This window comes from Hylobates moloch, unplaced genomic scaffold, assembly GCF_009828535.3.
Source record: "Hylobates moloch isolate HMO894 unplaced genomic scaffold, HMol_V3 SCAFFOLD_12, whole genome shotgun sequence".
Lineage (NCBI taxonomy): Eukaryota > Metazoa > Chordata > Mammalia > Primates > Hylobatidae > Hylobates > Hylobates moloch.
The window spans coordinates 81258967-81271773 of NW_026652287.1; the positions used below are offsets into that span (position 1 = coordinate 81258967).

At 33.4% G+C, this 12807-nt stretch overlaps 1 protein-coding gene across 17 annotated transcripts in view; it reads right to left on the bottom strand.

Moving 5' to 3' along the window:
- PPFIA2 (PTPRF interacting protein alpha 2) overlaps positions 1–12807 on the bottom strand; it is a 497171-nt gene that overhangs the window by 81601 nt on the left and 402763 nt on the right. For all 17 annotated transcript variants that reach the window (XM_058424785.1, XM_032170842.2, XM_058424778.1 and 14 more), the window contains 3 exons: positions 7970–8207; positions 4630–4659; positions 1161–1291 (listed from right to left, as the gene is read on the bottom strand). In XM_058424785.1, the coding sequence (XP_058280768.1) occupies positions 1161–1291; positions 4630–4659; positions 7970–8207 (399 nt within the window). The remainder of the gene's footprint in view (positions 1–1160; positions 1292–4629; positions 4660–7969; positions 8208–12807) is intronic.

A 12807-nucleotide genomic window follows, 5' to 3' on the forward strand; every position in this document is an offset into this window, starting at 1 on the left:
AGTTCTCAAATATTATTTTAAATACATGTTAAACTGAAATGCTTTTCAAGCAGTTGGTTAAGGTTCAATTTCTGGTCAATATATTTGACACTGTATTAATAGGAGGGGATCAATAGACATTGCTATTAGTTTCTATAGTTGTTAATTTTATAACACCATGATAAATTACTTACTTTTACTTACTCATGCAAATTAATTTGAACTCACATTCCCTAACCTTCAAAGCAATAGCTTTTATATGTTGAAATATACTCTTTTTTAGGAGAGTGAAAGAAGTAATACTTTGAAGCTGAAGTAACTGATTTTTCCGCATTAACAATAAAAAATAATCGGAAAAAATAAATGACTGCCAACACAGAAAGTCCTAATTTTAAAAGCATTTATTGTAAAACGTACTATCTAGAAGACAGATTTTTTATTGAAGTATTAATCTTTAAGTCATTATATTTGGTTATATCAATTATGTGTCTACAGATGCTGCAATTGATGAGACAATAGGAGAAGATACATTTCAGATATAAACTACATGCTTAGGTATATTCGTATCATCGGTGATTATAGAGATCTGTTTGCAGTGCTTTATGCATATGGATAAGGCAGTATAAAGAGTTGTGATGACAAATGACATATTTCTCCATCTATTCTTTTTCGTTAATATTTTAGCCAAGGACTTTTTTTCTTTTCTAATAACTTTCTGACTGAGGAGTTATTATTGCTGGCAGCAGCAGCACCTACAGGGTGCACATACTTGTCTGCTAAAAGGCACAATCAAAAACTTTTCAGACTTTAATTACGCTTATACTGCAATCCAAATTTATGATCTTGTCCTAGAGTCTCCTTAGTTTTTTGTTAATATTTCTAGTAAGTCATTCCTCTAGCCTGATTTCATTTTAATAGAAAAGATCCACTAAAAATAGAAGAACTATTCTTATCTATATTGACCAATAACAAGACCACAAAGATACAGTTAATTTTAAAAATACAAATTTTAAATCGAAATTGAAATTTGGTTATTTCACAAGTGATACTGGGAAAAGGAAGCTGGAGAATTCTGGCTCAAATAATGTAAATTGTTAAGCAGTCTGTTCGACAACAATGAAGGAAGAGGAATATTTTTGGAAGGAGGGCATTCAATGTGCAGTGTGCCTGCAGAGTCTTACCTTCGAGCGTCATTGTGGTAGGAAGAAGGGAGAGTGTGAGTCATTCTGATGGCTCTAGGGGTAGGAGGAGGAGAAGTTTCACATTTAATTGTTGCTTTGTCCTCTCGACCATCTTCTTCCACAACTGCAATCTAGAAGCAAAAACAATACATTCAAATAAACCCTTTCTAAATTTCAGTTGAAATTGATACAAATGGAGAATCTTGACAGCAAGGCTATGGAGTAATTTTAATACAAAATAAAACAACAAAACTTGGGATATTTAAGTCTTACATATATAAATTCCCATTAAAGAGTTTGATTTTCACAGATATTTAAAGTGGACACATTAAAATTAAAAAAATCACAGATCCACTACACAAAAATGTTTGATTAATAAACACCATAGATGAAGCTTTTCCAACCCACAGCCTGCTGGACACATATAGCCCAAGACGGCTTTGAATGCAGCCCAACACAAATAAGTAAACTGTCTTAAAACGATTTATGCATGGACCTTTTTTTTTTTTTCTAAAGCTCATTAGCTATCATTAGTGTTAGTGCGGCCCAAGACAATTCTTCTAATGTAGCCCAGGGAAGCCAAAATATTAGACACCCCTGCCATATATCAACTAGTTGCTGACTATTGATTTATAGTGTTTATTGACATTGATCTATGATATTTTATAACTTTAGAATATAAACTCTTTGCAAAAAGGTATTAAACACACATTTGAACAATTCACTAAAATATAGCATTATACATACTCAGGCTAACATAATAAAGACATCTTTTAAGTAGGGATTTTTGAAATGAGAAGTTGATAAAATATCACTTTATCAGATAAAGTGTTTTAAATCAGTCAGCCTCATGAAATTTATTACAGGGTGTTTAAAATATGAGTTGTGGTTTGTAAGAAAAAAACTCTTTTTAAAGTGAGAATAATAAAAGGTAAGATGATAATGTTTTCAGACTGTTTCATTTTATTACCATGATGGGAAAACTGGCAAAGACATACCAAAAACCAAAAGAAGATGAGATGGGAGGGATTTCCTTAAAGAAAAATTTAGTACAGAATCCAGAATGACTCAGGATATTATCCATTTTGTCAGAGATCAAGATATAGAGCTGTAACTTAAAATTTTTTTCCAATGTCAAGTTAATTGTAGAGAAGTAGTTTTTACAACAATGCTGCATATTTTTCATGGCGTCATTGTGTATCACAATATGGAGAGACCAAGATTGTAGAAAACACAGCTAAAGACATATGGCTTTGAGAGTTCTGATGAAAAACGTTCTTAGGATGGCTCAACAAAACTTTTTAAAGTTCTGGGGAAATATTTTGTTTGTTTTTATGTAAAGCTATTATGCATAAATGTGTTTATTTATAATAAAGACCTTGTAACTTCGAGGAACTTCATGAAATTGTCAGGACTTTTGTCACCCAATCTTAGGTTCCTTTTAACAGCTTAGGTAGGTAGGTATTTTTATATAATTCCTTTGCTCTATTCAACTAGCATATTGCCATCAGGAGAATCTTTTTCAATAACTGCTTTCGGATTGATTCTGATGCTATGGAAAACCTTTTCAAACCCACACCCCAGCTAAACTCTTAAGCGTGTTTCTCAACTATTCCTAATATATGTTAGTGTTTTCACAGTTCCGTGATCCCACCAAGACCCTTCTCTGATGGTTTCTGCTAAGCATGGCCATTTTTGCTGTCAGAATTTTGCTTCTGAAACACCTTATTAAATACCCTCTTTGTCCTCCCTGCCAGCTAAACTATACTTATTCCCAATAACGGCTTTTAAAAACATCATATACAAAACTTTTCTCTGAATATCACTTAGAGCTTTGGAATCAGAGAGGGATTTGAATCCTGATTTCTCTTAAATGTTGAGTAAATAGGCTGATTACTTACCTGCTCTAATATTAAATTTCCTCATCAATAAAATGGAAGTGATATAATACTTTGCTTAATGTGTTCTTTTGAAGTGTAAATACCATCATGTATTTACCTCCTTCCCCTGATACACAAGGTTTTTTAGTTTGTGGTCCTTCTTTCCATGACTTTTCTCACAAATTACGTTGTTGCTTCCTGAACTATTTGAGACTACATTTTCGTATAGAACCTTCCATCCTACCTTTCTGTTTCTTACACCCATTAAACTTTTATAGTCCTTTTAAGGTGATGGAGGTCAAACAAAATAAGGACATTATACCTGGTAAATAAGAATGAACTGGTAGTGTTAAGGAGAAGAGGCTATAGGAAGATAGATAATAGCCCAAGAAAAGAAAATGGTAATTTCATCTATTCAAGCCATGTAAGTTTAATATAGATTCCCTTATTTTTTTTTTTTTAAAGTAAATAAAAGTTGTCTGGTTCCAGGAGTGTTTCAGTGTTTGGGTGTAGGCTGACTACCAAATCTTGAAGATGCTGAAGAATAGATTTTTGCACTTAATAGTAGTTTCAATCTTTGAAATCTTTCTTATCTGATGTCCCATGAGTGCAAGCTATACTCAATTATCTAATAAGACGTCATTTTGTGAATCAGAACTTCAGTTCATTTTGTTTCCCATATGCCATATTTATTCTCTTGATTTCATTCCAAACAGAAAAGCAGTGTTTCAATCATATTGTTTTATTTTGCACATTCTTGATGCTCTGGCATCTGGAGAGGATGCTCCTCTATCTCTAAGGATAGTTAATTCCTGGAAATAGCACACCACTCGCCTGTAAGTACACCTTTCATATGCAAACCAAACAACTCACAGCCCATACTCTAAATCATCTTCTCTGTCTGGCTCTTACTCTCCAAGAGGCAATATTCCTCTGCCCTAATCACCTGCGGGCCAGGCTGAGACAACTAGACAGAGTCCCTACACCCTGGGGGCCAGACAAAATTAATCAAGCTATCCGTCCTAAACCTGTTTACCCTGCCTTGTCTTGCCTTTCCCTAACAGACCTCAGAAAGCCTTCTGCCCTGCTCCTTCTGCCTCCTGACTGGCCCTGGTGCTGTCCTGAGGCACAGAGTACTCTCTCCTTTTGGGAACTGTGAGTAACAAACTATCTTTTTTTGACAGCTGTCTCCTGATCTGTTGTCCTCACCCTATCAAAATAATAATAATAAAATATTTTAAAACAATGAGCGTTATTTATTATGTATACTAAATATAAAAACATTTTACTGTATGTTAATAAATATAAATATTTATATTAAAATATCAAATTACACCATCCTTGGTTTAAGTAGTCAATGGAAAACAGGATAATAGTTCTTATAATCTAATTATTGCTCCAGAAAACATAAACAATTTTATCTTTGAAGTATTTTCTATTATAATCAAATTTAAACAATTCAATACACTTTAAATACTCTCAACTTTTTAATGTTTTATTAACATTCGACTAGAGAGAATATTATTTTAAAGCTTTCATAGAATAAAACAATATTCAATCTGCAATGATATAAAAGTTATTTACAGTACCTTTCTCCGATGTTTCCTTAGATCACTTGGCTGTGATTAGCAGTAATAAAAACAACATAAAACAGAATTAATTAAGAATTAACATTCATTTGACCATGTTACAATTTTAAATAGTTTCTACAACTTTACTATCATTTATTTCTTCATTCTGTTATTTTCTAAATAAATGCCTTTTAATTATTATAGAAGCACTCCTCCTGGTAGTTAAATTTAGAGAGGGAACTTCTCAGGTAACATAAGTCAGAGGCTTGTTTCCATAATGGGGCCGTGTGGTGTGTACAGGCATTGGATATGAGGCATGGACCCTGGGAAAGAGAAACTGTGGAATGAGTTAGAGTGATTGAGTCTAGCTAGAAGAGTGAACTAGCTAGAAGTAAATGAGACTGCATATTTCCAAGAAAATATTATTGGGAATGAAGATCCAATGCATATACAAGGAGTTTATAAACTCCTGTTTTTGCCCCAGTCTATGCAGAGCTTTGGGCTTCCTTTGAGCAGATGTGCTGTTCCTGAGGGATCTCAAAATTTCTGGCATCCTAAAATCGTTCTCTGTCCCACAAATGCCAAAAGCTCCAGGACTGCTGCTTTCTTGTCAATACTCTTTTTTAGAACTTCTTAAAATAGTTGTTTTTTATGATTCAAGTGAACCTTATTCACTTAATGTCTTCGTTCATTTTTCTAATGTAAGCAAAACAATTTCTGTGAAACTTTTCCGTTATGTTTTGCATTTTTGTTGTTGGGAAATGTGTTGATTTTACCCCATTCAATAGTCTAACTAGATATCACTAGCATGTTATTTTTTGCTTATGGATTTGTTGTGAGGTAAAAGTAAATGTGAGTATGCTTTATTATCAGGAAAAATTACCGCAATGTTTGTAAATTGTTAAATAATACAAATAATGCAATATCTTTTCAATCTCTAATTTTCTGTCCCTAAAAATTCTAATCTTCTTCTGAATATTAACCATGAATTATATCCAACAAATTTTTTCCTACAATATTTTCTTCAGGTTAAAAAAATTACCCATGTTTTACTATAAAAATAATACAATTGGTGACAGAATTATATTAGGTGTTAAGGACTTCCTGGATTTCATTTCTTGCTTCTCTGACTTAGATATCAAACACTTTAAATATTTCTTTACTCTTCCAAAAATGCCCTAAATATTTTTTCAGTACTCTAATTATAGTGTAATAATATTCATATTCCACTGATTTATTTATGACTAACTGTTCAAGAAAATTCATGAAAGAACTGGCATCATTCTCTCTCTCTCTCACACACAATCATAATCACATCTAAAGGATTATAAAAATATTATTTTATTGCCATGAAAATAATAGCACTATCAAGAGTTATGATGCTAATGTCTATAAAAATACTTAAAAGGATAAAACTGTATTGTAAAAGTGTCAGAAATAAAAGCAGTACAAAAATAATCAAAGTATTCCTGCCTTGAATGCTGACTAAATTTTATTCTGTGGTCCAGGATTCTTACTGTAGCTTTGGTACTAAGTTGCTCATTAATACTATGTAGCATATCTTATACATGCGGAAACTAAGCAAGAGACAATAATACTTTTAACGAATAAAATCAGATGAATGCTTCCTAAATTTCTAAAATAAGCAGATCACAACGTAGTTCAGTATGTTTGGTTAGTATATCTCAGTACATTGGCTAAAAGTTTCTGCTGCATCCAAGTGGAATCAGTTCTGATTAGCTGGGCATTGTTCTAGTTGGCCATTGTCTATTCTATTAAAAAAATATTTTTAGTAGGATGTTTTGGAAATGAGCAGAAAATAGTGGACTCAGCCGCTTAAAGAGGTAACTGTTTCCTTTTCCAAAAAAATCACAATTTTTCTTTTACATAAGTTTTATGGCTTGGAAGTCTCACAGTTGTAAGTATGCCAATACATATTCATTGCAAAATCATAATTTTACCTCCATAAACAGTTCAGAATGTTTTAATCATCATTGGTGTCATTTCAACATACTATATTTCTAGGTAATGACAGAAACAAAAAGACAGGATAGTACATGCCTTTAAATTAGGCAGATTTGAGGAAAAATCCAGCTCCACTTATTAGCTGTGTTGAATATGGACACTTCATTTATACTCTCAAAACCTCCACTCTCTGTTGAGATAATGCCCTACTACTTCCAGTTTTGCCATGAGAATTAAATGACTAACATCATGGTATTCAGTAGTCATCGCAATCATATTTTCCAGAGGTTTTATATATATATAAATATATTTAAAGAAATATATTTTATAATGAAATATATATTATATATTAATAAATATATTTTTATAATATATATATCAGAATGGGGAAATTTGATTTTTTTTCTCAGTTGCATTCAGGGGACTTCCTAATTTAGGCTTCCATCTTCTAATCCCAAATATAAAGATAAATGAAATAAGGAATTAATATATATATGTAAAAATGTGAATATAATGTCTAAAAGAAAATTAGGAATTAGTAGCTGTTGCTTTTTATGGCTCTTAACAATACAAATAATGCAAGAAATTTATATTATATATTGAAAAGTTATAAAACTCTATCTTGATGTATTGAAGCAATTATAATACTAAGTTTTGTTACTTATTATGTTAAAACACACACACACACAGAGTCCAAAGTGATTTCCTCAGTATGCCATCAGCAAAAATGTACTTAATGGTCTAAGTCATTCAATTTTAAAAAATATATTTTTTATTTTTTTTTTTTCAAGAAGGAATCTCCCTCTGTTGCCCAGGCTGGAGTGCAGTGTTGCCATGATTGCTCACTGCAGTCTCAAATTCCTAGGCTCAAGGGATCCTGCTGCCTCAGTTTCCTAAGTAGCAGGGACTATAGGTACAGACCACCACCACACCCAGCTAATTTTTTTTCTTTTCATTTTCTTTTCTTTTCTCTCTCTCTCTTTTTTTTTTTTTTTTGAGATGGGGTCTTGCTATGTTTCTTAGGCTAGTCTTGAAATCCTTGCCTCTAGGTAATCCTCCTGCCTCAGCCTCCAAAAGCGCTAGGATTATAGCTGCGAGCCACTATGCCTAGCAATTCATTGAAATTTATAATGTGCTATTTAGATCTCTGCTCTACCACTGACTTACTGTTTGACCCTTAGAAAGTTACAGCACCTGTGTGGGTTACCATTTCTTCATCTCATAATGGGATTCATAAATGTACCGATCACATAGGGATGTTGTGAATAAGAAAAGAAATAAATAATAAAATACACAGAAAGTACTTAGACTAGAACGAACACCCAGTTAAGTTTTAGCTAAAGCATCATTAATCTTAACAGGAGGCAAAGATTCTCTGGACACATCACCATACCAGTGTCATGACTCCCATCCGATCCATTTCCCTGGCAGGGCTTCGAGGGGTGAGCTTTGGCGTTGAGTGTCCACTGGGGGGAGATGAACTGGCCAGCGATGAAGCTGTAACAGAGGCAGTAATGGAGGTACCTGGGTGGACCCTCGCCAAATTCAGGCCTTCAAGGCTCACACTAGCCACTCTATTCTCAATTTCTTCAGCACGCAACTCTGTAGATTCTTTTTCTTCCTGAATTAGCCTGAAAGATACAGTTTAATTTTGATCCATATATAATTTAATACGGATCCATTATATGCTGCTGTAAAGATCATTGGAATTCACGTAATAAATCAATAGAAACTATTCTTGAACATTTTACATCAAATCTAATTTTTTCATCTTTTTTTTTCTCTAAATAGTGTAACTTTCAGTAAATTCCAGGGACTTCCTGGCTGCAATTTAGAAAATTGTTTTCAAATGATACGTTTTTTCTTGACGACTTTCAGTTTTACCATCTTTGTATAATACCACCTGCTAAAAGTATTTAAAAATCTTGAACCTAGTTAATTTCTACCATTAATCCTAATCTTACATTTGACCTCAGGAACCAATAAAAGAGACTTTAGAAACTCAGCCTTGAGATGGCAAAGGACTAGCAATAACTTAGAAAAAGTGAAAGATTATAATTACGTGTAAATAAGCCTCATAAGATTCAAAGTCATTGAATCTTACCTCCTACCTAATGAAAAGTTATGATAGTATCCTCAATAAATGGTCATTCATAATTAGCCAAATAAAACCCTGAGTCTTTTCTTAATATTAATAAATACTTAGCCAAGCCTCCTTTAAATAAGTACCACAAAAGGTACTAATGTGAAAATATATACATAGATGATGAATACATAAATAATGAAAAAGTAACTTGCAAACAAAACTAGGCCAGGAGTGGTGGCTCACGCCTGTAATCCCAGCACTTTGAGAGGCCGAGACAGGTGGATCACGAGGTCAGGAGTTCGAGACCAGCCTGGCCAATATGGTGAAACCCCGTCTCTACTAAAAATACAAAAATTAGCCAGGCATGGTGGTGCATGCCTGTAATCCCAGCTACTCTGGAGGCTGAGGCAGGAGAATTGCTTGAACCTGGGAGGCAGAGTTTGCAGTGAGCCGAGATAGTGCCACTGCACTCCAGCCTGGGTGGCAGAGTGAGAAAAGAAAAAAAAGTATATAAATTATTTATTACAAAGGCACAAATAAGAAAGAGCTTTAGCTAGGTCGTGTAAAAATCCTATTTGAATCCTGAATTAAATCTATATACATTTTGTATGTTGTTATAATGAAATTGTGTACCAGTATAGTTTGATAAGGGGGTCGTAAAATTCTCCTGAGCTATTTTGTTCTTAATTACAAATGGTTTATTGTGATCCCCTCTTATACAGAACCCATACCTTCAAGTTTATGATCACTTCAAAGGTTTCTTTTTACATATTTAGAAGGGAGAATGTAATTTATTTGCTAAATTTATTGAATATGAAATACTTGTCTGGTCTACGTTTACTGTGGGAAGTTGAGCTACATTTACTCACCTGTTTTTATATGTTCACCAGCTCTTTGATTATTAACTCACTGCTGGTGTCTTCACTAACCATTCTGTAAATCTTTCAGTTTTTAAGTAGTATGTGTTCGCTGGCCAGGCAGAAAGTATTTCGGTAGTCTACTTACATGTCATTGGAATAAGTGATCTTTGTCATTTTAACAGGCTGTTTAAAAATCTTACAAACTATGGACTTAAAATCTAATCAAATATGTTTCACAAAGATTCATTTTGGTTAAAACATTATGAGGCACATTTACACTTAATTATAATCTTTCACTTAGAAAAAGAACAGGAATTCTGTTACTCTCAAAGTTTATTTTCATAAATGCATTTTTTAACTTCACCCCAAGGTCAGAACTCCAAAGAAAGGTTTAATCAAGCAACATAGTACATACTAACATAGCTTAAAACATATTTGAAAGAAAAAACTATCTTCACCCTCAAAAAATAAAAATGAAAAAAAAAAAAGAAGACATTTTGTACTTTTAAAACACTTAGTAGAAAAATGACTCCTAGAAATTTTTTCTGGTAAGATGTAACATGGTTATGCTGTACACAGGAATTTTGGTTATTAACTTTAGGTATTCTATAAACTGTACAAGACAGCCAAACCTAGAGGAACAAGTTTGGTAAGAGAGTAGATTGAAGTTTAATTTAACAGAAAACAGTAGCTAACTATAAAAGCACAGATGAATGAACATTGCTGTGGCAAATGAGTTTGAAGTAATTTGAATCAGTGAGCTGTGAAGACAGAAAACATGCATTTTTTAATGGCTAGATTTGTTTATGAAAGAAGAAAAATCTTAACCACAGAAAAATTCTGGTTGTTATTAGCAGATCACCTGGTTTAAATCAAGAAGACTATTTCTTTTAAACGTGATATAATCTCATTTCATGTATTTTTAAAATTTCTTACAAATAAACAACTATATTAACCTACTGGCCAAGACTGTTACTAGAAATTACTACCCTAATGTTACAAAGCTGAGTCACTGAAGAGAAATACGTTGTTATGGAGGGTGTGTTGATCTCTTTGGTGAAAATAAATATCACAAGAATATAGACTTGATTTCAAACTTAATTTGGTAAATTCAACCATTAGCTGAACAGCCTCAGAAAGTGTTATTCAGTTATTCAGTTAATATTTATGCTTTACATTATTTTTCTATTTAGAGTAATCAAATATTTATGGAGCACTTTCTAAATATCAAGCGAAGTGCTAAGACCTACAAATAAAGGTGAGCAAAGCCAGATACATTTCTTGCTCCTGTATAAAACTTACAATCTAGTGAAGGTAAAGAGCTGACAGACAGTACTACCTTCCTTGAAGAAGTGATGGAGGAGCTGTCCATGGTGAGTAAGGGTAACATGAGTGAAATGTTAGGGTAGAAAGTAGGCAAGGTAAATGGTTAGAGAATGGTGAGACAGGTGAGGTATTGTAGACCATATTAAAAAGTGTGGTTTGTATCCTAAGAGCAATTGAATGGTTAGAAAAAGGGGGATTACATAAACACATTTGTGTTTTTAAAAGTCTCCTCTGGCTGCAGTTAGGTTGGATTACATGGAGAACTAGCATACTACAAAGAAAGAAGATAGTAATGGTTATTGTCATACAGGTAAAAAAACTATTCTAAAGTGCAGTAGGGTGATGATAGGTAGTTGGAATAATAGTAGAAGGAAGCCAACTGATTTAGCTAGAGCCAGAAAGAAAAAAGAAAGGCATTGTTCAAAAGACTTCAAACCTGTTCACCAGTTGAAAAAAAAAGTTGAGAATGGTTTGTTGATATCCAAAAGAACACACATCTACCTGACACATTTGTGTTCATCACTGGGGTTAGTCAAGGAGATGACAGAAAAAGCTGATGTCATTGGAATTCAAGAAACCATATATTAAATTAAAATGAAATTATCAGAGTGCCAACATTTCTCAGTATTTGAAATGTTAATTTGTCCAATTTCAATTGTAATGAAAACCATCTATAATTAGGGTATATATAGTAATAGTACATTTTTTCATATCTAGTATGAAATAATTCATATCACCACGTTTTATTGCCTTTGAAATGAAAATATAATAAAGATACTTGTTAGGCTATAATATTAAATTGTGTTTCACAGATATAGTAAGACTTTTATACTTAAAGAATGCAAATAAATTTGGTCCCCATTTACTGACATACTTACATCCCCATTTTCACACATATGTCCCCAAAATGCTAGAGGATTTTTATTGATCAGCCTGATTTGTTATAAACTTCAGCATTAATATGTGAAAAACGTATTTTCACTGACATAAGAATATTAATCATAAAAAACTCTATAAGAATTGTGTCTCAGTTTAAAATATGGTAGCAGCCCAACTTCAAACGCAAGTTTTAGGCACCAGTGAATACAATTAAATAGCCACAAGCACTAAGATTAACAATCTGAGGCTGGGTGTGGTAGCTCACGCTTGTAATTCCAGTATTTTGGGAGGCCAAGGCAGGAGGATCATTAGAGCCCAGGAGTTCAAGACCCTGGGAAACAGAGGCCCTGTCTCTACAAAAAAATTAAAAAAAAAGTTAGGCATGGTGGCACATGCCTACAGTCTCAGCTACTTGGAAGGCTGAGGTGGGAGAATTGCTTGACACTGGGATGTTGTGGGCTGCAGTGAGTCAGGTCTGAGTTATGGCACACTAGCTTGGGTAGCAGTGCGAGACCCCATTTAAATAAAAAAAATCTGAATTTTCATGCAATATATTAATACAGAAATGTAATTTTTCTTATTAAGAATAGTAGTAATATGTTTAGTTTATCATATTTAAAGGTATTAACTTTTTTTTTCAAGTGTTCCTGGCAGAGAAGAGGACTCTATCCTGCTTTCAGCATTTGCTTTGCTATTAACTGAATTTTATCTCCCACCTTCAGTTCATAGGTTGAAGCTATAAAGGCCAAAGTGACTGTATTTGAAAATAGGATCTTGGGGAGGTAACTGAGGTTACATGAGGTCTTCCATAAATCTTTCTTTGGTAAAGGCTCTCAGATCCCTTAAAAGTATTTAAACATTGGAGTGAAATTAATTTGCTGTTTTGAAAAGTTCAAGATCAAGGTTCCAGCAGGGTTCCATTTTTGGTAAAGGCTCTCTGTTCCTGGCTCCAGGGAAAGGTAAAGGTGAGTGGGCAGTGGGGGGCAGAAAGAGAGAGAGAGAGAGGCTTAATTCCATAGAATTAATATATTAATGTTCTCTCTCTCTCTCCCTCTCTCTCTACCCCCTCTCTTTCTGCCT